General features: G+C 37.1%; 1 protein-coding gene across 10 annotated transcripts in view; it reads left to right on the top strand.

Annotated features, from left to right (window-relative positions):
- The window catches only part of EVI5 (ecotropic viral integration site 5), a 78,102-nt gene that overhangs the window by 37,836 nt on the left and 15,234 nt on the right, over positions 1–25,032 (top strand). For 8 of the 10 annotated variants that reach the window (XM_050306585.1, XM_050306586.1, XM_050306588.1 and 5 more), the window contains 6 exons: positions 641–775; positions 2,882–3,022; positions 3,527–3,685; positions 5,280–5,426; positions 9,360–9,455; positions 18,424–18,519. In XM_050306585.1, the coding sequence (XP_050162542.1) occupies positions 641–775; positions 2,882–3,022; positions 3,527–3,685; positions 5,280–5,426; positions 9,360–9,455; positions 18,424–18,519 (774 nt within the window). Of the gene's footprint in view, positions 1–640; positions 776–2,881; positions 3,023–3,526; positions 3,686–5,279; positions 5,427–9,359; positions 9,456–18,423; positions 18,520–23,034; positions 23,056–25,032 lie in introns of those variants that run through there. The other 2 variants (XM_050306592.1, XM_050306587.1) reach the window with 2 other exon arrangements.

Genomic DNA, 25,032 nt, shown 5'->3' with positions numbered 1-25,032 from the left:
AAGCAACCCAAGAAATAAAATGTGTTTTTTAAACTACTGACTGGGAGAAAAGTTAACTGAAGCTTTTGAATATAAATGCTTCAGTTGGATGTGTCTGAATCTCAGAAGGAATATGTATATGGTGAGCAAATGGGAGCCAAGGGTTGGAGTGAAGAAATGGGCAAACCAAAGTCATTGTACATTGAAGCCATATATGGCTTTATTTTAAATCTAAAATTACAGAAGGATTCTGTTGAATCACGGTTTAAGTGAGTAGGAATTGAGAGATACTAGTATTAACCTTGTAATTAGTAGTGTTCCTGTAGCATCTTCTTCTGCATATCCCAGATCCTTTGAGAATCTTTCAGTTTGGTTAACAATGAGACAAAAGTGTGAGTTGTTGCTTATCAGTGTTAACTGGGATCTCAGTTTAGTCAGAGCCATTTGGCTGTGTGGGGTGTGGTTGGTTGAGGCAGAGAATTGGGGATATTTTTGTTGGCAGTCTGGATGGACATATTAATAGACTTGTATAAGGTAAGCACTTAAGGTCGTATTCCTGATCTTACACATCTGAATGTACTTTTCATACCAGGTCTGGTATATAAAACCCCTTTCAAACCATCTGTGCTTCATACTAAACATATTTCTGCAAACTTTGTAGCATAAATGCAGTTCACGATACAGTGAAGACTTTGTGCTACAGCTGGAAAAAGAGCTGGTCCAAGCCAGGCTGAGTGAAGCAGAATCCCATTGTGCCCTGAAGGAGATGCAAGATAAAGTTCTAGAGATGGAAAAGGTAAATTAAACCAGGACCCTCTGTACAGAACAGCACTAGAAACAGAATACAGGTCCCTGTAATTCTCCTCATTACTGTGCTCTAGAACTTTCTCTTCTATGCTTTCATGATAACAAGATGCTTTTCAAACCTGTAAGAACAACAGTAATAAAACTAAGATATGTTTGCACTGGGAAAGGTTTGTGAAGAACAAATCCCTTTTCTCTTGTTCCTGAAGCCTATTTTAGTGGAAAACTTGGATTCTGATGAAGTGTTTATAGGAAATACCAATTGTTCCAAAATGATATCATGCAACAGGAGCAGGGGGCTTAGAGTGAGCATTGAGGTGATGTGAAACTAAATAGTTCGGGAGAGGAGGATGGAAGAGTCCAATAATACCATTCCCAGGTCTTCATCATCTTCTACTTGGTCCTAATATGGGCAGGGAAAGAATCCCTCCACTATTGATTATTAAAATCTCTGCTGCTTTTTGGGTGCCATGGTAGGTTGTAACTTCCTGATGCCAGAGCTCAAGCTGTACTCAAACCAACTGTCAAACATTTACCTTTCTTTGAGGCAAAACTTAACTGCAAGATAAAATAGCAAAATTTAAAAAAAAAAAAAAAAAAAGGAAAGAATAAAAACCCAAACCAAAACACAAAAACAAAAATAAATTGACCTGATACAAAGCATGCTTTTCAGGTCTTATTGTATTGACCTTGGAAATAGTTTCCTTATATACCCAGGTTTTGGCCAGAACTTACTAGCTGATTAAATTAACCCACTGGAGTCAAGATTAGTTTTTTAATTATCTGAGCAGCTTGATGAGCACCTGGCAGGCTAGTAGTGTGGTACTTTTACTGTACTGACCATTGGTAAGATTTCAGGATATACGTTATTTTTCAAAATTCAAAAGGAGACTACTTAACTCAGAGACAGCATGCACTGAAAACTTATCTCTGAAGAAAAACTGGAGTAATGGGGTCAATTCCAGTGTACCAGATAAACTCAGATGTACAGTAATATTTCAGTCTCTTATAATGAGAAAGTGGCTGAAGCTAATTCCCTCATTCCTACAGTACAGCTCTTTATTGCTGTTATTGATGTATCATGTAATATGGGGAACTCCTGCTGAATGAGCCAAGACTCGCATGGCTGTACTGACAGTGATGGAAACATTCAGAAACGCATCCTCTCACGTCCTAGGTTTGCCAATACTCAGATCCCTTGATTTTGAAACATGGGATGCTAATAAATGGCTGTTGTGCTGTGTTCTGTTAATCGTGTGCTTTACTCTCAGCTCTCAAGAAAACCTGGCAACTGTCACAGTATTACATGTCTTCAAAACCACTGGATTTTGCTGATGAGAAATACAGTAGAAAGTGATGAAGCACAGTTCAACTTTGAATACTTGGTGTCCAATGATTCGCTGTAGGGATGTTGTAGTGGGACAGACTGTCCTTTTTCTTCCCGTGTTATTTTCCCATATTTCCATTATTAGGATTTCATCTCTGTGTTGCTTTTCCCAGTGTTTTCCTGTGTTCTGTTTAGCTTTCCCTATTCTGTTTTCCTCATGTGTCCTGCACTTTCATTTCTAAGACCTCTTCTTGACTTGTTGTTTATAAATATTAATGTATGGTTCCTTGGAAAAGGAGAACAAATATGTTGCAAAGGCTGGTGACCTACTTCCTAAAAAATAATTTTCCATTTATTATTTTCTCTGTAAACCTAAGTAGAAGTTATAGCTTTAAGGTGTAGTTTTTGTTCCTTGTTTGCTTTACTTTTTATCGACTAGCTCAAAATCTTTCAGATTTCTCTCCGTATTTTTGATGGGTTCAAATATTTTAAATATGTTTCGTTAGGGAGATACCATCCAGGGAAATCATGAAGTCAGAATACCTAAAACTACTACCTTTTCATTTTTTCTGTAGTTGGCAGTTAGAAGTTATTTATACATACTATATCCAGAAACTTGGATTTTTCTGAGGGATTTTATTTTGCAAAGGATGTGTACTTAAAGCTTGATTAGTAATAAGAGTTACTGTTCCATGTCTATATTCTTGGAGTGGGTTTCACTAAGTACAGTTTTATTCAAATACGTATTTAAGAGGATGGTCCTTGTTGCAGAGGAACAGCTCCCTCCCTGATGAGGAAAACGTTGCCAGACTACAAGAAGAACTGATTGCAGTAAAATTAAGAGAAGCAGAAGCTTCAATGGGTCTCAAAGAATTAAGGCAGCAAGTCAAGGATTTGGAGGAACACTGGCAGGTATGGGTAGTAATACACTTTTAGTAATTTTTATTTTCAATGAATGATGACAAAGCAAGACTATGAAATTTTGAATTATAGATCAAGTAGAAAGTAATGATTGTGGATCAAACTGCTGAGGTGAGATCTTTAAACGCAGCTGCCGCAAGAAACTAAACTTGGAAAGTATGTTAGAAGTTGGTTCCTAGATGGCAGAGGGCCTGCGCTTCCAGGTAACAGTTCTGGTAGGAGGGAAGTACCTGAGCAGTACTCGGACTTTGCTAAGTGGTAATAATGTCTAGAAATAAGCAAAAGTCTCAGGATATACTTGCAACTCACTGACTTACTGTAGTTGGGAATGACTGTCTTCAACTTTTTAACTGTTCTTAAAAGCAGTAAGTTTCCATGGATTTCTAGCTTTTAAAACCAACAGGAGAACTACAGCTATTTGTCCTCATATAACTCTGAAATAGGGAACACCAGGAAAGATCAGGCAGTGTCAGCAAAAACGTGCTGTTTTTCTAGCGTCATCTAGCTCGTACCACTGGAAGATGGAAAGATCCTCCCAAAAAAAATGCAGTGAATGAGCTACAGGATGAGCTGATGACAGTCCGGTTGAGAGAAGCAGAAACTCAAGCTGAACTGAAAGAGACCAAACAAAGAATGATGGAGATGGAAACACAGGTATGTTTGGAACATTAGTACGTGTGAATTGAACTGGATGCTGCTGTTGGACTAGGATGGAAGAACCTAATGCGTACAGTCCGGCTTACTTTAATGTCTCTTCTTTAGTCTTCCAGGACTATGCTCTCCAGATTTCTCATTTGAATAAGTCGGTAAACTATGTGTGACTCTAAATTCATTAAATTATATCTGGTATAACAACAAAAGAATGCTTAAGGTGTTTTAAATTTCACAAATCTAATTGGCAATTCCAAAAATAGTAATTCTAATTGTTTAAATGGCAGTGTTTTCTTGCTTTTGGGAAATTGGTGATACCAGGTTTTCTGCTGAGGTCATGGATCTGGTTACTAAGCTGTGGACTCAGCAAAGCTCTTGTGTTGGTCAGGTGTTTTTAGCAGAAGCTTTGCCTTTTGTGTGCCAGAAGAGAAACACATGGATGACCCTTGCTGAGGTTTGTGCAGAACAGACAATCATAGCTTGATTGCCAACATTACTTTTGTATAACTAGGGAGTAAGTTGTTAAGTAAAGGAATCTGAAATGAAAGTGCACTAAAATGGTGAGTTCATATTATATTGACTCTCGAGTCAGTAAGCACAGTGTGCTGTTGATGAGAAGGATTTGTAATAGACTTTGGAGAAATCCTCCATAAAATATCTGCTAAATGTAACTGTCTTTTGAAAGAGACTTGTGCATCCAAAAGGCTAAACAAACAGTAATTTTACTTGACAAGGTTCAACAATTCTAGAAATAATGAGAGCACATAAGGGTGTGCTATTGAGGAGAGATTAGTTAACTGCAAGGCACATGGTAGTTTATTTCTGACAGAGGCACTGCTTTGTCTATACCAACTGAATAAAAGTTTCCTTTTGCCTTTTAAAATTTTCATTGAACTGGCAATACTATTGTACTACATTTAAGGTGCTTTTATGTTGCTGCCTTTACCCCATGTGTTGTTCTGGTCAGTAGGGGGCACAGGGATCCTGCTGTCTGGCTTACCTGTATTAAAGTCGCAAGACCTTTTAGGTACTTCAGTGTTGTGCACTGAGTCTGTGTTTATGCTGTTTAGCTCTCAGCTGACAGAAGTGCACTGGTTCTCGTGTTGGGTGCTGGCCTGCAGCCAGTACAGATGGTACCGGCACAGCCTCACGTACAAATGGTGTGACTGCTACTACTGCACTGATCCCAGTTAAGGTGCCACGGTGCTTTCAGGAATTCACCGGCCAGAGAAATGTGCACATAATATTTCTGACATACCTGATGTTTCCTGGATACATGCTGCAGTTGGGATACAAGTTCACAAAATCTTTGCCTTGCCTAAACAAGAAATTGGGAAAAACAAATGTACATGAGTTTTGCAATAGTATTGTTGCAATGAGTCACCTGTTGTTGAGGAACAATTTGAATATCTTGATCATAAACAAAGCATCATGCAAACTCTTCTAATTGCACTTAGAAAACTCTGAATGCTTTTTCATTAAAAGTTTCTATGGTAAACAATAAGTCTGTTTTGTCAGATTTCAGAGAGCTAAATTAATATAAAAAATCTTCCCTTAACATGCATTTTCTTTCCCTTTTTTCTGTCATAAATTTCAGAATCAAATCAATAGTAATCATTTACGAAGGGCAGAGCAAGAGGTTACCAACCTACAGGAGAAGGTGCAGTATCTTTCTGCACAGAACAAAGGACTTCTGGCTCAGCTGAATGAAGCAAAACGTAGACAAGCAGAGATTGAATGCAAGGTAAACAACATCCTGAATAGACTACTTGGGTGCTAATATACATGTACATTTGAGTCCTGTCTGCTGTTGTGGGATAGAATTGTGTCTTAACTGAGAAGTATAAATCAAAAAACCAAAATTCTTTTTACTGATTTTTGGCAACATCATCTTGAATTTACCATCTCACAAAAATACTTGAGGTTTTGACAGAGCTGCTTCTTTGTGGTCCTACGAAGATAAACTTTAAAGTGTGCTTCTACTCAGAAAAGTGTATGTAATGTAAAAAGACACTCCTAGACAACAGACACTTCTAGGTTTTCATTTTTCTTGCTGTTTTGCCAATTCCATTTGTTTCTAGTGGACTCTGATTCAAAAGTGCGATGGAGAGTTTAACTTCTACTAACTACTCAAACTCCACCACAAACTGTAGGGAAACAAGCCACTGAATCCTAACTAGAAGAAATTGCTCCTACTGCCTGTCTTGTTGGCCATAATCATTGGGTCCCTAAGTGCTGTTTTGTAATGCTGAGATTATTCTTACAGATTTTTTTTTTTAATATTTTCAATCTTAGTGATACGTCTTTTTCATATAACCCATAACTTGTTTGATAGGGTCTTGATACTGAAGGTGCTCATTAAACATTGAGATTGAGGATTGGAGTGTATAGTCAATATTCTGGGTTTATGTTGACTATAAAGAGAATATTATGTTTCTAACCTGGCTAAAGAGTTCACATACATAACTGTTCTCACTGGGATAATTTGCCTGTAAAGCTCTGTTCTAGCACGGGCTAGAGAAGTGTGACAGTATTAGACAGAGCACCAGTCATATTCTTTAGAGATTCTCTGAAAACAGCAGTGGTCAACAGCCAGTGAAGTAGCAGTCCTGACATACACTGACATTAAATCCTGAAACTTGTTTTGTAGTTAATAGAAAAAAAAATTACGATTTACATTGTAAGATGTTTTACAAGTTGATGCTTCTGATATAAAATGAAATATTACCAATTTGATGCATATCCATTACCTGGATTTCTACTGTTTAACTTTGAGGTAGACAGTGACTTCTTGGGATGAGACCTGGTAGAATACCATGTAGACTTCTGTACTGCTTAAATGCACAAGTGTTTTTGCAAAGTGTATTGGAAGGTACTCAAAATTAACTTGTTCAAAACTACCTTTCTTCAGTGTAGTTTCTTCTTCATATACCCTTCTTCCCCACTACCTTTGACATTTGTTGTGAATGTTCTTTGTGAGTTTATTCTCTAATAGTTCATACATTTCCACAGTGTTTTACAGATTTAATAAGAATACCATGTCATCAAAAATAATTAAGCAATATTAAATATATGTAAGTTCAAGTGTTCTCCCACTCCTTAAATGGGACCTAACTTGATGTTGAGCTTTCTGTTGCTGTTTCAAACTTAGGAAAAATTTCTCAATTTCACTCCAACTATATAATAATATACAATTAAATGAAAAATGGAAAAGAGGATACAAAAAGCCACTTTTGATTTGTAAGGAATGTCACTCTGTTTCTTGTCCCTTCTCCATATTCAAATTACTGGAAGCATGATTTTTAGTAAATCTAAGATTAATGTCAAATATTTTCCCTTATTCTTATTATAGAAGAGATTACTTTAGGTTCCTGTCTCCCCACTTCTGTACCAGTGAATGAAGACAATTCATGCTTGGGTTATTTCACTATGTGACGAAAAACAAATTTTAATGTTAAAGTGAATTGAAAGGAAAAAAACCCTGAAATTAAAAGTAGAAAGAGAAACATGGTTGTGCTTCTCAGGCCAAAAGCTTGCAGTATTACTGGCTTTTTTAATACTAGGTGTACAAGAGACCAGTGTGTCGTGTGACTACAGTGTAAGGAATATGCTGCAGGTGTGAAGGGCTGGCCTCCAGCAGTAACAGCAGACTTGTACCTACAGGTCTCCTACAAGTAGGTTCAGTATCTGTACCTTTACTAAACAGTGTTGCTGCCACCTTAGATTTGGTCCGAAATACCAGCTGCCCAGAGAGGTTGTGGAGTCTCCCTCTCTGGAGATACTCACAACCCCCCTGGATGCAATTCTGTGTAAGCTGCTGCAGGTGAACCTGCTTTAGCAGGGGTTGGACTGGGTGATCTCTAGAGGTGCCTTCCAACCCCAACCATCTGGGGATTTTGTGAAATGCATACAACAGGTGGGTTGATTTGAAAAGACAGTGCTGCTGTATAAATACATGAAATACAACTATTTAATATGTTGCTATTATAACAACTTTATATTGAAAACTGATGAAGAAAGTTTCAGTAATCTTTCAGATAATGTCATGGAGCAATACAGACAAATATTAAGTTTTTGTAGCACTAAACATTTTTAAAAGTTCCACCTCCTGTCTCCTTAAGTCTAGCAAGTTTGTTATTCCCGATTCCATTAGTAACTGATGTTTATTTTTTTTCTTCCTTTTGTTTCAAGTCATCTGAAATCATGCTCTAATTCTATTTTTGTCAGTACATCCCAGCTAGGTAGCAATATTTCTACTTCTAAAGAACTGGTATGTTATTTCAGGAGCTTATATTTTTCTTTTAAAAGATAACTTGAAATGCATAAGCAGAAGTTACAATTTTTGTAGCAAGTTGCATCTCATACCACCTGTAGGACAACTGTTTTCTGTCACTGGTGTGTACTGTTGTGCTTTTCCCTTTTTATCTGACTACTGCTTCTACAGCAAGGACTCAATTTCAGATTGTTTCTTCTCAACACTGATCTTTCTAATCAGTTTTGCTAAAGAATTTACAACATAAGATTTGTGCCCCCACCCCAGTCTTGTCCTTCCTACTGCCATATCAAGTTCTGTGGTAACTGTGAACATGCTCTGGTGCAGAGATAAAGCATCAGTGCTATCTACAGCAACACTGTTGACTCATGTCAGATACCAGAGTCTGTCCTTCAGCTTTCAGTTAAATACATGCAATCCTGTGGACTTGTCGGTTTGGCTTCATTTGAGCAATCATGCAACAGAATTTAGCAAGGATGGCTAAACTTTGGCTAGCACACGATGGATTTCTCTGAAATGGGCTCCACTGATTACAAATACTGTTAATTGGATCCTGTAGATGATATACCTCTGTTACAGTAATCTTTAAAAAACCCCAAACAAATAGCATGTTTTCAGGTGGCTACTGAGATAAGCTTTGATATGTTCAGTTTGGTCTCAGCCATACTGTCTAACGAAGGGGGGATCAGTACTGTTAGTATGAAGCACACATTAAAATAACTGAAATACTGGCACTGATTTACAGTAACTACAGTTTAGTTACACCAGTCTGCCATAAAAGTAGGTGTACTTGAGCCTAGGCTCTCTTCCCCAGAGTTATTTGCTTTCCAGCTGACAGTATTGCTCACTATCTAGCACTGCTTTCTCTCTGTGATTGTACTGGGCTGCAGAAAATACAATATTAGTTGTTTTGTGCTCTGAAGTCTTGAGGACTTGCCTCATAAAACAGGAATAAGGATGTTTCATGTTTCCTTCTCTCTTGTCCAAACTCAGACTGCCTATCATTTATAGACAGACTTACAGGTTAAACTTACTGTGGGAAGCTGATTGTAGGTTATGTGCATTAGTATTTTATTCTAAGCTTTGTTGTGTACTGATGTGTACTGATGCTTTTTCTGAATTTACAATATAACATTTCTGGAAAACAAGACAGCTGTTTACTAGACCTGAAAACTGATAACAGCAAGTTTTCAAAACTGCAGAGTTGGGGTTTTTTTATAGTTTAGAATTTATATTAGATTATTATGCAATTCTAGGCATTTAAATTTGGGTTCTTTGGAATAGTGGTAGTTTGCACAGTAGTGCAGAGCAGTTTTCTCTTCTTATAATTTTGGGTAAAAGCAGTGCACAGTTGTTAATCAGCTGAAACTGATGTTTGTTAGCTTGCATCTGTCCTTCTTCCAGAGCAAAGAAGAAGTGATGGCAGTTCGGCTCCGTGAGGCAGACCGCATTGCAGCTGTGGCAGAACTCCAGCAGCATATTGCTGAATTAGAAATCCAGGTAACAAGTGATGGCATTAAATGTGTAACATGATGTTGATTAGGTTTTATACTTCATGGGTTTCTTTGCCTCCATTTTCTTTCCTTATTAACCTACTGAGAGTACAAGGCACTGTTTTGCCAAATAGGATAATTCTATATCGTTGAATTCCTGTGCAAGCAAAACCTTAAATCTACCTTATGTGCATACTTGTGAGCTGTTAATAATTGCTTCTGTACAAGTACCATGCTAGTGGCAACACTCTTTTTAACTCTGACTTCTCTTTTTGTTTTTTTCTTGTAATTTGTACTTTGAACAGATGAGGTTGAAAACATTCTCTGTCCAAAAATGATGCTAACATTTTGATTTCAGCAACCACTTTTTTCATGTGCTTACTCTTCTGCTATGACCAGTATGGGAGGATTTATTGTAAAACTCTTACTCCCTTTATGTAAATCTTGAAACCAGAAATGTTTACTGCTACCACATCACTATAGGATCTGAAGGTGCATCCTTTGGCCTCTGTGTTGTTCCTTACACTTTCCGTTCCCTTTTGGAGCTTTACTTGTCTCATGAACTTGGAACAGAAATTACTGTTCTTTGTATTTTCTTGGCTTGGAGAAATCATGATGTCTTACTGTAGTCTGACCTTTCTATACGCATATACTGTTGTCCTGTCTGAATTCTGCAGCAAAGGTTTTCTTGATTATTATTCCTAAATTACAAGCTAGTTACTCTCTAGTTTACTTTTTTTAAAAACTGGTATTGCTATTGTCTTTCCTCCCTCTGAAATCTTTCCTTTGAGGTGATGATTTCTCAACTAGTTGCCTTTTTCATCTCTTTGTGTTTGGAATATACAACTAAATTTTGCTGAGCTTGCATGAAGAATTTTCGCTGCGTTTCCTCTAGTGCAGCAGGCATGACATTTATTAAAAGAAAAAGCAGTCATTTCTTTTAATCATATAATGCTGTGATCAGTACACTAGAAATGCAGTAAGCATTGTATATGAATCATTTGTCGTTTTGTAAGATAACAAAAGAGTAGCTGAGTTTAGGTCAATCTTCTACTCTTGTTAACATTTTACTAAAAAACGGGGGGATGGAAGTTTAAAGGTTACTTCAAAATGTGATTTTGTAGGTGAGAAGTCAGTACTCACTCTGCATAATCCTTACTTCAGCACAGACTTCAAATGCCATCCTCCTTCCCTTATTTGACTCCTACAGGTCTCCCAAAAAGTAGTTGGAATCTTAGCAAATGGTGAATCCCCTAATGATCAGTTGTTTTTTTCCTGGTAGCTGTCACACAATTAGAATTGCATTCATTTTTTAATGTAAATACATCTAACTTGGTTTTCTGTTGTTTGACTGATCAAACCATCCATGTTCCATCATTTTACAGGTCTTTCCTATTCCCTTTCCATATTTTACTCAAGTTATAGGTACAAGAATTGCATGCAGATTTTTATAATACCTTGCTGTGAGAGATAAAGAAGTGCAGGAACATTATCTGTTTCATGACTCTGGTTAATAAATACAAAGATTACACTGCCCCTGTTTTGTTGTGATATTGCACTGTCTCATGTTGAGTTGATTGTCCACATCACCTCTCCTTCCTTTTCACGATTAACTACTTTGTAGGATGCAATTTTTATTTATGTTTTTATTATTCTAGGGTTTTTTTGTTTCCTGCTAAAGTGCATTTCAAGTCTCAATCTTTATGGTGTTCTCAGATTATCACCTGTTAATGATTTCTTGATCTTAGTAAAATTCTGGATTTTCTTCACAAATGAGTGGCTTTGTATACAGTGTGGAGTATGAAATCATTCTGTGGCTGGGGTTCATGTTTCTCATTTGCCCTGTTAGGTTTTTGGTGAACTACTGATCTCAAACTTATATAAGCATGGAAGATAACTTCTTCAGTTGTCAAATACAGATTTTGAGTGTGAACCTTATGTTTAAAACAGAAGTGATTTAGGAGAAATAAGTTCCTCTAATGTTAAGTCACTTATTTCTGACACTGTAGACGTGACCTTGAAAGGCTTTTATTGGACTATGATAATTTTTCTGATTTTTTCTTTCTTTTTTTTTTTTTAAGGAGTCTAAGTAGATACTTTTGACCAGTGTGTTTTGCCAGCAAATATGAAACTTATGATCAAAACTTCCTTTTTGTGTACTCATGTCCAAAAGCCTTTGAAACACCTGCACCAAAAAAACATCATGGAGTTGGAAAGCCTGAACTCCCAAAGCTTGTAAACTGTAAAACATGCAATTGATAATAGAGTTTAAACAAAAGCTACTTTTTAAGGAAAGTGAAAATCTAAATAACTTCTTCCTCATTGGAGAAAAAGCCCCCTCCCATTATCTTCTGTTCAGCTTGTTGCTGCACTTGCTGTGACCTGATGAGAGGAGCAGACAGGCTTTTAATCAGGACTTGCCTTGATGATTTGAAATGCAATATTTAATACCATGAATACATGTTGCCAGTCTTGGAGTGCAGGTGTCAGTCTTAAAGTAGAGATGCACAGAGCACCACAAATAGATCTGCTTGCTATGTTATTTCAAAGCTGATAAAAATGAAGGAGGAAGTTAACCTACCTCATAACCTTCCCTTTTTTTGAGCAGGGTGGGGCTTTCCTAAGAAGCTTTAGGGATTCATTGCCAGGTCCACACGGTCCATAGCAATGCTTAACCTGAACTGTGTGGTTTTCTTTTAAATGTTCATGTAGGTGTAGGTGCAAGACACTGGTGTTAAATTTGTAACACAGAGTATCACTTCTCCCACATAAGATCTGATCTGACGTTACACACACAAATGCTAGATTTAAATCACAGTTTATGGGTCACTCTTAGTTTTGGTTACTAATAATGGCAGAAAGGAGAGAGAACTCTATCATTCAACAGTAGATGTAATTTAGGAAGTTATTTTTAATTTTATTTTATTATTTTAATTTTATTGCCATCTTATTTTGGTTGAGCATTCAGTTCATGATGCTGAGCTTTTAAATTTCTGTGCAAGTATACTGAAGTGCAATGAGTTATCTAATACATGACAGATATTCTGAGTCATGCCTTAGCAAAAATAACACAGAACTGAAGTATATCTGAAGTTTAACTTACAGTGCACATACCTGTTCACACTCTGCAATGAAGTGGCTTGTCCTGGTCAGGTTGTATGTGCTCCAATTGTTTGTCCCACCCTTTTGTAAGATGTAAAGAGCCAGGGCTAAGAAATGGACATTGTCTTCTTCTATGTTTATAGTCAATCAGCAAAGGTTCACGTTTGCGTCCTCAGGAAGCTAGCTTAGTTTTCAGCTGAACTGCTCTGACAGCTTCAAACTGCAGCACGCAAATATATCTGACCTATTAACTAGCAAGTGATCCTTCTGATCACTTACGGGCAGTCCTGTTGGTCCATCGGTGGTGTTTTGGGTTGGTTTGGTTTGTTTGTTTAAAGGCTTTCCCTGCAGTAGTTGAAAGAAGAAGAATAGAAAAATTGAGGCAAGGTTAAATCAGCTGCAAGCTACAGTCACTCAGCTGGCTTAGGGTATGGAGCATTAGGCCATTGCAAGTGTAGGCAGGCCGAGGAAGCAGAGTGGGGCAGCGTAATCCCTCTCCCTCCATTTCTATTCAGGCTGGTAACTTGTACTATCCTCTTAAAATTATCCATGGCTGGTTTGGGTTGGGAGGTATAGAGCATACTTGTAATATAAAAAACTGGTTTTACATCTGAGTAATCTTAAAACAAAAAATATCCGTAAGAACTCATTCTTCTTTTAGTTAGGTTGATCTGGACAGGCGGTAACATCACTTCCTCCTGCTGTGTTTCCTGGCAGATTCAGAGAATTTTGTCACATTTACCCTATCTCTAGCCATGTCAAACCTGCTTTGAGAGCAACTGTAAAGGAAATCCATGATTGTGCTAGTAATCTCCCCCACAGTTTAAACTTTTAGCACCATTTCGTTAGACTGAAGCCTTTCTATGACCTCTGTTTAATAACTTTTCCAAGTACTGACTGTTGAGTAAAGAAATTGTTTCCATCTTTTCAAATTACAGGAAACCTTTTTTTTACTCTTATCAATAGTGGTGTGTGATGTTAGTGATGTGTTTTTTGAAAGTCTAGAATGAGTCACTGTGAAGTCACTGAAAGGACACTAGTTACCACATTTGCCCTTCTGAATATACTTCATTTACATTTTTAATGCAGTATCTTTTGCCCCAGAGTAAGAATTTTAAAGTCTCCCCTGAAAAGAGGCTGAGGCGAGGTGTTATCAAGTAAATATTTCTAAATCAGAAAAAATCAAGGATGTTAGGGAAACGTCTTCCAGCCATTTTTAGTAAAGATGATACACTGTCATCTTAGGAACAGCAACCCTCTAGTGTACCTGAATTTCAACTGCCTATAAAACCTTTTTTTTGTTGTTTTTCTGTGGTTTTAAGTTTACAGTTATTAAAGTGAAAACAACCCTAGAATGCTTATTATTTAAAATGGCATCTTTTCTCACTGATGTGTATTTATTTTCCTACTCTGATGCGATAATTGAGCGTTTTAGAAAACTTGTCCTTTTGCTCCTCTTGGGATAAAACACCTGCAACTGAAATTTCATTACATTGATCTTCCGTTGTCTTTGGTTGAGCAGCAAAAGCAGGCTTAAAGCCTTCAGTGTTTTTCAGGTGATTTCCAGTGATTTATTTATTTGTTGTCTGAACCCTTTTTTTATCATGAGTACTAAACTTGATTTTGGGATGGCATTATACACTAATGGTTTGGGGTATTTTAAAAAGGCACTCTTTGAAGCAGTGTCCCTGCACTGTGGTGTTGCCAGCTATACACGCTGGTCTGCTGATTGAGTCTGAAAGGTCTCCATGTGCTCAGTAGTTCTTAGTAGACATCAGGTGTTTCAGACTAACTGCTGCTTCTTTGGAAGATATTTTTCTCCTGGAAAGCCAGACACAGGAGGATTGAAGTATGAGATGAAAACTATGATTCTCAGCAGATATTTTGGGGGGGGGGGGGCTAGAATTTTTCCTGATTCTAAGAAGGAAATTTTTGGGGTACAGATTTTTCTTCTCAGGAGCTCTCGGTGTAACTCTTGTATGTGCAGAAGTACAGTCACTCTGGTATTTCACAGCAGGATGACAGAGGTGAGAGCTTCCAAAACTGTGAAGGGGCCTAAGTGAGTTGTGTTTTGGCAATGGGTTTTTTTGATCTATAGAGCTCATTTCCTGCTTCACTGCCCGTGCTGCTCCCACTATATACACAACCTGTGGGGCAGGGGATTGGATTGTGTTCTGCTGTGTACACTGTGTACACCTATCACCTGAGCAGAGGTGATACCTGGCTGACAGGGTGTTTGTTTCCCTGATACAGGGTTTTCTCAGCCTGTTAGTGCTGGTGGAGCTGGTCTGTTGGAAGAGACTGTAAGACTGGGAGGAGTTATCAATCCTCCAAAGCAGTGAAACTGAGATGAAACATCTTTATTACAATGTAACACCAATTGGCATTACTTTTCTAAAAACCTATCTGTGAAGAGGACATGGGCACTGCAGCAGTGCTGATATGCAGAAGCAACACCCCAGTGGGTTGTGCATGTAGAGAGGTTTGTTCACATATAACTGCAGGATGTTTTAAACAAATTCCTAGATTCTAAAATTGGCTAGCTTTCACTGTCTTGCAATTCTGATAATACTCACACTTTGCTTATGACATGTTATCTTTTTCTCTATATTTTAGTTTTAAAGTTAATATGGCTATTGTTTGCCTAGAGATTAGCTATTCTTAGTGTCATGACCTCTCCAAATACAGATTTTCTATAACAGTGCTCCCCCTTAAAAAAAAACAAAAACAAAACAAACCTAAACAACAAAACAAAAACACCAAAATACCAGCAGCCCACTCTGATGTCTATAATTCTAGATTTTAAAAAATAAAACATGAAGAAATAGTACTAATTGTTTATGCTGTTTCCTTTTAAAAGGTGCAATGTTTGTACCTTAAAGACTTCTAAATTTTAAATGGAGTCTTAACATTGCAACCCATGCAGTTGATTTGAGTGCTTTCCTCAGAAGTACAAAGCTGCTCAAGCACAGTAGTACAAAACTATTCAAGCACAGTATAAAAACAATGCAGAGTAAAACGTCCAGTTCCTACTAAAGTAAACGTGACAATAGGAAGCATTAAATGAAATTAAACTTGGTGAAAGCAAGTTGATTTTTCTTGTCAGTGGGACTGTCTAGTAACTAATGGTATGGCCTCACCAGGAGTACTGTGTGCAGTTCTGGGCCCCACTATTTCAGAAGGATGTGAAGGTCCTTGAACGTGTTCAGATGAGGGCAACAAAACTGGTGAAAGGGCTGTAAAGAACCCTGTGAGGAGGGGCCAGGGATGTTGGCCCTGTTTAGTTTGCAGCAAAGGAGGCTGAGGGGTGGCCTCATTGCTCTGTACAGCTTCCTGAGGAGTGCTGGGAGGTGCTGACATGTGGGAATGGTTCAAAGTTGCACTAGGAGAGGTTCAGACTGGACCTTAGGAAGCATTTCTTTACCAGAGGGTGGTCAAACAGGCTTCCTAGAGGCGGTCGATGCCCCAAGCCTGTCAGTGTTGGAGGCATTTGGACAATGCCCCTAACAGGCTTTAACTTGGTCAGCCCTGAATTGGTCAGGCAGTTGGATTAGATGATCATTAAGAATTATGTAACATAGTGTTATCCAAGCTGAAGCTGCTCAAGCTTTGATTAAGCTACTCATGAAACAGGAACATAAAATTATTTGTGCAGTTTCCATGTGAGTTGATAATTGTTTGGAGCATGAGTTTGCTTGTGATCTCTGGGGTTTTCACCATTCACAGTGATGCGTTAGCTGTGTTTTGGCGCTGTTCTAGCGTCATCTAGAATCGTGGTGTACAGGTGGGAATCTAACCTGCATGGGGGCAGAATATAGGGTTTGCTCTGCAGTTGTGGAGGTTTTCATGATCTCAAGATGCACATATACTGACCTTAAAAGATATACTCTCCCTAAAAGAGATTCTAGGATGATATTAAGATCACTTGATAAAAACAGTAAGAAATAAGTTTTTATGATAATCAGGAAGTAATAGATAATGTCATACAATCTAGGGTAATCTTGAGAAGCAAACCTAGAACAGCAGAATTTTTGAGAGGAAGGTTTCTGTTTTAGTGACAGATACCAAGAGATAGTAGGGAAAGCTGTTAATATTGGTTTTGGTCACATTAAAAGGAACTATGTTGAAGTTTTTCCTGACAACAATTTTTCTTTTTGAATTCTGACAAGCTGCCCTAATGAAAAAATACTGTTAAAGAATATTACTGCTAAATTTAAGTTCCTCACATTAAAATTTGCCTTTTATTAATGAATACTCATCAGAAGTGGGAATTATTTGCAATAAGTTCAGGTTATTTTCTAATGTGAAATGTCACTAGAAAGTGAAACAATTTGTCAGATCATGGTAATATTTTGTACTTGTATGGAAATGTATGTATTGATGAGAAATACTAATCTTTCCTCACAGTTTTAAAGAATGTTGGGTAGCTTAATCATAATCTGACAGATAAAGCTTTGAAATTTTTACTGTTTATCTGAAATATGTAACCTTTCAGATGTCTACTTATTATTCTCTAAATTAGATGATTTTGGTAAACATTAAAATATATTTTAATGCGACTGTGTCTGACCCCTGCATGTTTTTCAGTGGTTTGCTACTGCACCTGCATGAGTGTCTCTAAAAGACAATGGCAGGATCAACTTAGTCTACTTTTCTTTTTAAAATAAAGTGTATCTTTTCTATTGCTCAGAGATGAACAGCAACTGTGAAGACGACTAATAACTTGTCCATAATTTTTTCTATGTCATCTTTCCAATTTATCCACTGTAGACAGTTGGTAGTTTTTAGAACATGGGCTTATTTAATTAGAAATATGTAATTTCTGTTGCAGCCAGTTAAAAGGATCAGCTTCTGATCTCTAGCATTTTGAATGTTTCAAGAGGAAGTTACTGTGTGACCTTTCTTAAAGTATGTATGTAGAAAATGATATTGCAGAGTTCCCTTTTTTTTTGTGCTAAATACATTTTTGTGAATTGCCAGCTCTACAAAATCTGTAGTTCTGAAAGGAAAACTGAAACTTACTTGCCTTTCACTAAAAATGAGGATCTTGCAAGCCAGGTTTATGCTCTGTATTCAGCTTCAGCTGATGGAAGCAAGAGTCAGTTCTTCCATGGGCAAATATACATGTCAGATTATTTTGTAATATCTGCATTAACTTTACAGTGTTATTTCTGGAATAAAAAGTAACAATAAAATAATTTAAATATAATGAAAGTGTGCAATTCCCATATGGTATACACAAACAGCTTTCAGCTATTTGTGCAGTGCCAAAACCAACCTGCTAAATGTTACTGCTTCTGCTGTTAGTTTATACTGACTGAACCTGGGAACATCTGTTTCATGTCCTCTCGTGCACCCAGTTTCAGCTGAGCTCAGCTGCTTATTACACTTCTGTTTTAAAAGGGCTATGACACCTGTGTTCTACTTGTGCTAACACTTTGCTTTACTGATGCTTTTTGATACTATAGTATATGGTGACATAGTCATTTAGAGTAATAGAGTAATTTTTATGATTTAAGACAGGAACTGTTAGTAATTTTGATAATATTAGTATTTGTGTGTGTGTGTGTGAATTGGGTTTACTAAAACGAATATGCAACCTCATGTACGTAGGATGTGAATTGCACCTGTGAAGCTGTTAGTTCTTCGTGCTCCTTCATAGAATCCTGCCTGTTAGTACTGAAAGAGTCAGCCTGCTCTGAGCCACTGTCACCTCCAGGTGCCTGCTGTAACTTCAGCCAAATGAAAGTGCTCGATGGTGTCTGGGACTAGCTTCTGTTTGTGACAAAAATATGCAGACAGTTAAAATAAGGTTTTTAATAGCTTAGATCTTTGAGTAATTTGAATATGATTCCTTTTTTTAACCAAAACAGAAAGAAGAAGGAAAAATTCAAGGGCAGCTTAATAAATCTGATTCTAACCAGTACATCAGAGAACTGAAAGATCAGATAGCTGAGCTGCATCATGAGGTAAGTGATAAAATACTACAGTCTCTCAGCACTTGTACCTTTTGTCCTTTCACCTGTAGCAGGTTTTGCTTATTTAACAGTTATTACATTTTCAGTACCTGATTTTACCCAAGTACATTATTTTAAAATGAATGCAATAAAACTCTTATATGTGGATCTTTCCCCTGGGATGTAAAAGAACAAAAACTGTTTAGTTCCATGATTTGACATTAAATGAGATCAGCATTTATGTTCTGCCTTCATTTTTCTCCCTAATTTCATGATTGATCATATTTGTGTTGCACTGACTGCATTTGGAGCTGTGTATATGAAAATAAGCCCTTTTGTGTCTTTATTTGCTACAACTATTAAGGCTACTGTAGTTAGAAACTATACTGTATTTGTTCAAGTAGAAGAGTCCATGTGTAGATACTCTGGTTCTTGCTGTTGCAAGGATGGATTTTGTGGTACTATACTGAGATTGCTTAAAAAAAGAAAAGGATGCTTGCTTAATATCAGTTAACAGATTTTTAAGTTTTAAACTGCCAAAACCTTCAACCTATGAAATTTGTCTTCAAACTTCCTTACTCCAATAGTTGTAGTAACTTTCTGTTAGTTAAAAAGATCAGGTGGTCTTGAAACCGAGATGGCTTATGTAACTACCACACACTGGCTCATTTCACTTCATCCAGCATTGTGAAAAAATGTCTTTACCTAACACTACACTGCGTGCAAAATGCCCAGTCATCTTTGTATGATAGCCTGCTTCTGTTTCAATAGCCTTCTAATACACAGCTGACAGTGTTGCTTAAAACCATAGCATCACAGAGCAATTCAACAAAATTGTTTGTTTGTTGCCTTTTTGCTTTTGTTAAATAAACACACACTTTCTTTAAGTGTAGATAGTGTTTTCATAACAATCTCAGTAGATTCAGCCTTTTAGGATCAATCCCTTGAGAGCTGTAATACAGTTGAGGATCTTGGAATGCTGTGTATGGTATAGATTGCTATGCTGTAGATTGAGGATAGTCTCTAGGGCCATCAGTCCAGCACCTTTACCAATCATTAAGCTCACTTAAAAAACAGATTTAAAAATCAATAACCTCTCTTTTTCCATTAAAGCACTCTAACTAGCTTGCTTTGTTCCTTATGAGAAAAAGTTGTTTGCTGAATTTTCAGGAAGCCAGATATTTAGTGTATTTTTGCATTATGAATAAATAAGGCACTGTACTGGCTTTTTCTTCTGCTCAGTGTATGTTTAAAAGGTAAGAAACACTGCTTTGGGGGGAAAGTGGCATTACTGTTGGAAAGGTGTTGCATAATCTTCTCAGTACAATCTTTTGTTACATGCCTGGCTGAGTAACTCAGTTGTCATGAAGGCAGCCAATATTGTATGTGTTTGTGTGTAAGTTAATGTGAACAAGTTGGAATGAAGATAAGGTTCATTAGCTCACAAAACAATGATAATTCTCAGTAATACTAGTGATTATTAAACAGTTCAACCTAGACAAACCTTTATTAGCATTTCAATTTGACTGAAAGAAAATACCAACCACAAAGAACATGAATTTTAACACATGAATTTTAACAATAGCAGAATTTCAGTAATTCCATGTAGAAAACCACTCCTCATCCACATTTCTTTTTGTTGTGGCTTAATTTTTAACTTCCAAACTGGGTAAACACTACAGGAACAAAGTCATTCTGGGACACATTAAACAGAAAGAAGAAACGGTTTGACTTGATAATCTTACAGGTCTTTTCTGACCTTAGTGGTTCCATGATTTTATGAAGTTCTGTATGTAGTAGACATGTTCTACCCTGGCAGCATTCTGAATCTTTCCTTTCTTGAAGCCTGGAAGTCTTTGTTTACTAATGACTTTTTTTTCTCCCTTCCCCCTTACTGTTATGTATCTATTTGTCTAGTTTTTAAATAAAAAAATAAGAGGGAAAGTAGTGATTCCTGCAGTGTTTCCTCAAAAAGCAAAATCTGAAGAAAATAGCAACAGGAAGAGGCAAAAATGTTTACCCTCAACTGGTAAATGTAAGGATTAGAATAATTTAGTCACATTTAGTCACTTTAGTAGTTCAACAACTACTTTAAATCTGCACTGAAGGACCTTCATGTATACATCCATTAATGACTATGTTCTCTGCATTTTGGCTAGCTGCTTTTTGATTCTACTTCTGCAAAAGTTAAAAGAAACGTTACACGTTTGCAAATTCATCTTCCTGAAGATAGGGTGATGGTGTATGTGACATGCTGACCACAACCTCCCAGCTGGTTAGCATGTGAAAGGCACTGGAAATGGAACAGAGCACTGTATGGTTACCTTCTAATATATTGCTATGCTGTAGCTTTAAGCTGGGCATAAATGCAAATATTAATTAATGCAAAAGTTATAATTTAAGGCAGTGGAGGGACAGGTACATGTGAAACAAGATTAAATATTCTGGTATGGCCATCAACGTTGATTCTCCGTTTTTAACCTTTTTTTCTCTCCAGTACTGCCTATTTACAGATGTTTACACCAGAAGAGTTGCAGGTTCTCTATCTGAAGGATGGAACAAACCAATAACCAAATCCTATATTGAATACAAGTAACTGCAGACTAAGTCCATATTCCAGCCTTTGGATAAACACTGTTTTTGTCTTTGCCAGCAATCTCATATGTGTTTCTGTATCAGCAGAACCTGGAGGAGCTACATACTTTAATTCTACTCTGTGATATGCATGTTGCAACAGCATAATCTATCCTAATTGCAGGGTTCTGGTGAAAGGTCTACTTGTTCCATCAGTGTCTGGAAGCCAGGGTAGTAGCCAGGGACAGGGCAAACCTAGAATATCAGTGAGGAACACCAACAGGGACAGCAAAGAGAGTTGTTAGTACTGCCCAGTGCCTAAAGCTGAATTGTCTCCACTAGAAAGTGTTTGCTATGGCACAGGTGCAAAACGCTGCTGCTGTAACTTCTCTTGACTTTTTAAGTAGAGAAAAGTTTGACCCTCAGAGTTCAGGTATTTCTCTCAGCTGTTCCAGTGTAGTGACCTAAATCAGCTACGTATTGGAACTCTGCGTATGATTTCAGATGATTAATCAATGGACTCAAATTACAAAGGGCAATTGGTTGGAAGCTTTTAAAAGTATGAACAAAACTTTTTAAAAAAGTTTTTAATTTTGGTCATCTTTTTCGGAGCTCACAATTTTGCATGTGTCTTAAATACATTGCAGCTTGCAGCCTAAAGGATAAATTTCAGTTGCTTTTTTTACTCATCCAGGAAAAATAATGCTATAGTCAGTCTTCAATTAATATTATAAGACTTATCTTTGGTAAAATCAGGTTGTGTTCCTGTTGAATAAAACTGCACATACTGGAAACTGGTAGTATGGTACCCAAAATTGAACTGATGAGGCCCAAACCTATTAAATCTACAATGTAAATTAAATAGAAAAAGACACCTTTTTTTTTTTTTTTACCTTTCAAATAAAGTTAAAATAACTATAAATGGAATTACTATATTGGATTTTGGGCTTGTTCTAACAAGCTGCCTACCTGATTCCTTTTATACCTAACCAGAGGATTTCTGTAGCACAGTAAGTTGAATTGTATATTGACTACTTCACAGTAGGTCATAAACTTGTAGTTTATAAACACTTCAGGAGAGCAAACAGGCAACATTTGGAGCTTTGAGAACACTGTAACAAGAAGTTGGAGGCTTCTGCTCTACTAGATCCTCTAGACTTCTGTAAGCTTCTGGTTTAGTGGTGAACACGTCAGTGTTGGGTTAACGGTTGGACTCTGATCTTAGAGGTCTTTTCCAGCCTTAACAATTCTGATTCCATGCATGTTATCTTCAATCTACTTACATGCACCTCTTTCTTTGCACTAACCTGAACAAATACGGGTTAGAATCCTAATACTGAGTGTAACTTAGTGTTATGTAAAATAGTGACTTAATTCTTAAATTCCTCAGTGCAATGATAATTTCACTCAGAGATCAAGTACATGTAGATCAATTATTATTAATTTTTTTAACTTTAGTAAATATATGTCAGGTTTTATGTTCATTCCCTAGAAAGTTACTGGCAGCTATCCTTTAATCTTTTACACAGCCTGTCAACATTCAAAGAATAGCTGATGCATAATGAAAGGATACTCAGACTGCAGTATTTCTAGTTAGCCAGTAGCTAATCCTGTGATGAGTTGTATTTACTGCTGTACTTCCTTTCCTGCTTTGTTGGGCACAAAGTTGTTAGATGGTTGCGACTTATGACTTTATTGTTGAAGGCTGAAACTAGTGTGAAAACCTGAAATGTTTGTGATGAGGATCATCACAAACAGGAAGTCATGACATAAATTTCTTTGAGAGTTTTTAATATGCACTGGACTTGGATACTCTGTTTGCCTTTTCAGAAATTCATGTCCAACTGCCATTTGTTCTTTTTATGAATTGAAATCTCTCCACCTAGCATATTCTTAAAGCTATCTCTACAGTATTCTTGACTTCCAGCTTAGTGGGATTTTCTCACTGTGCAGTCCTAACAGGCTACAGCTTCTGTGGAGCAACTTGTGTTACTGCTGTCAGTAAGTACAGAAGCCTGGTTGTCCTGTCTTTGGCACAGGAGAAACAAGGTCTAGTGAGCACTGTATTCTGTCACGTGAATTTGCAGTTAATGTGCTTTAACTGACGTGACATAAATGGCATGAACATGCAGACACTGCATACTGTGTTATGTAGCATGGTTATACACTCTCAGGCTGCACAAGGAGCACTGGGACTTCACACAAGTTGCCTTTGATTAGACACCAAAATGATAAGTGAAAGCAACTTATGTGGTACATTTTTACTGTTCAAGAGCATATCCCACACAGTAGGCAGTACTGAAGTAAAGGTGTTATCCTGTGTGGAAATTAATCCATTGGAAGTTCTGGATGGTTACAAGTTTCCATTAAGTAAATTTGAAGGTTTAAAAAAAACTAAGATGAATCTTGAACAGTTGTTACTCTTTTCAACACAAATCACATACTGAGGAAACAAGGAGGAGGGTGTTTGTAGTTTCCCACTTTCTTTTAATTCAAACTGAATGGAATTAAATGATTTATAAACTGCTGAAGTTCTGCATTTCATGCACTACCCCTCTGTACGTGCAGTCACTTTATATATATTACCCAGCAGCTGCCTCTGCTTCCTGTTGGATGTTGCAAGGCTTGCATGTGTTACCTAGATTACAGGAGTGGTACAAAAGATTAGAATTGACATGCTTACCCACAAACTACACTGGCAGACCACAAGAAACCTTTGGAGACAAAAGCAAGTGGTTTCCAGTCTTTCAGACTTTGTGATTTAGGACTGAAGTGCTTAAGTTTGTTTTCATGTGAATACTAAGTTTGTCTTTGTCATACTGTTAGCTGATTTTTGTGTCTCTCGGAATCCTTTAATGAGTTTGTTTAGCTCTTAAATTGCACTTTCTTACATTTATACTACTGCAGTATCTCAAATGGGGATTTGTTTTAAGCTTACGACAGTTTTCATATTAAAGGCTAAATTCTACCTAACACTGAGGTCCACAAAAGCCTCTACAATTTTGGATTGCAGTGTATTTTTCCACAAAGCTGTGATTCGTCTGTGTATTGGCTATCTGTGTTAAAGGACAGCTTTGTGAGGAGAAACAACACTGCTTTCACTTAGCTCATTTTTCCTTAGGAAGCAGAAATATGGAGGTTGAAGATAGCCCATTTTTCAATTATACCACGGCATCTGTGCATCTGCAGGGACTGTTCAACCTCCCTTTCCCCCCATGAGTTTAGAGAGATAAGTGCTGGAGTTTGGGAAAAACATTCTGGGAAACTTCATATTTTGCCTTTTTTTCTGCAGGCATCTGCTATTGACCACTGTCAGAGACAGAATACAGAGCTAGTTTTCTCCTAGCTGTTTCTCTGCAATGAAATATGCTCTCAACAATTAATTGCAATATTTTGAGAGGAAGGAAGGATGAGATTGTTTTCTAATGTGCAAATTTTATGCATATGTTTTGGCATTTGAATGAAAAACAAGATCCTGATGTTAGCGTAGCACACTGTTCCAACAGTGAGAAAATCCTTTGCAAACTAGTCCAGTTAACAATATTTCAGCATGGCTGATGGAAAAGAAGATGGCAAATTACTTGGGGCATTATTATTCTGCCAAAATAATTTCTGAGGCATTTAAAAGGTTTTATAATAGTACCGTTTAAGTGAAATTCTAGTGATTAAATTCTTGCATATTGACAATGCAGAAAAGGGGAGATTTTTTAAAGGTATTTCCTATTTCAGTATCTGAAAACTTGATGGCTATTCAAAGAAGTAATGACCATTAGCTTACTACTCTTCCATTCCCACATACATAGAGTTTATCTAGGAATGGATGTGATATTATGTTTTAAGAACCTAATGCAGTCAGTAAGATTCTGATATAGCTGTTATCTCATGGTCTGATCGTGCTCCTGGTGAGCTAACATTTTAAGATTGGCTTAATGAAAAGAGATATAAAAGTTG

The sequence above is a fragment of the Myiozetetes cayanensis genome, unplaced genomic scaffold (assembly GCF_022539395.1).
Source record: "Myiozetetes cayanensis isolate MyiCay16 unplaced genomic scaffold, myiCay2020 scf12, whole genome shotgun sequence".
Classification (NCBI taxonomy): Eukaryota; Metazoa; Chordata; class Aves; order Passeriformes; family Tyrannidae; genus Myiozetetes; species Myiozetetes cayanensis.
This window is presented reverse-complemented; position numbering and strand designations above follow the sequence as displayed.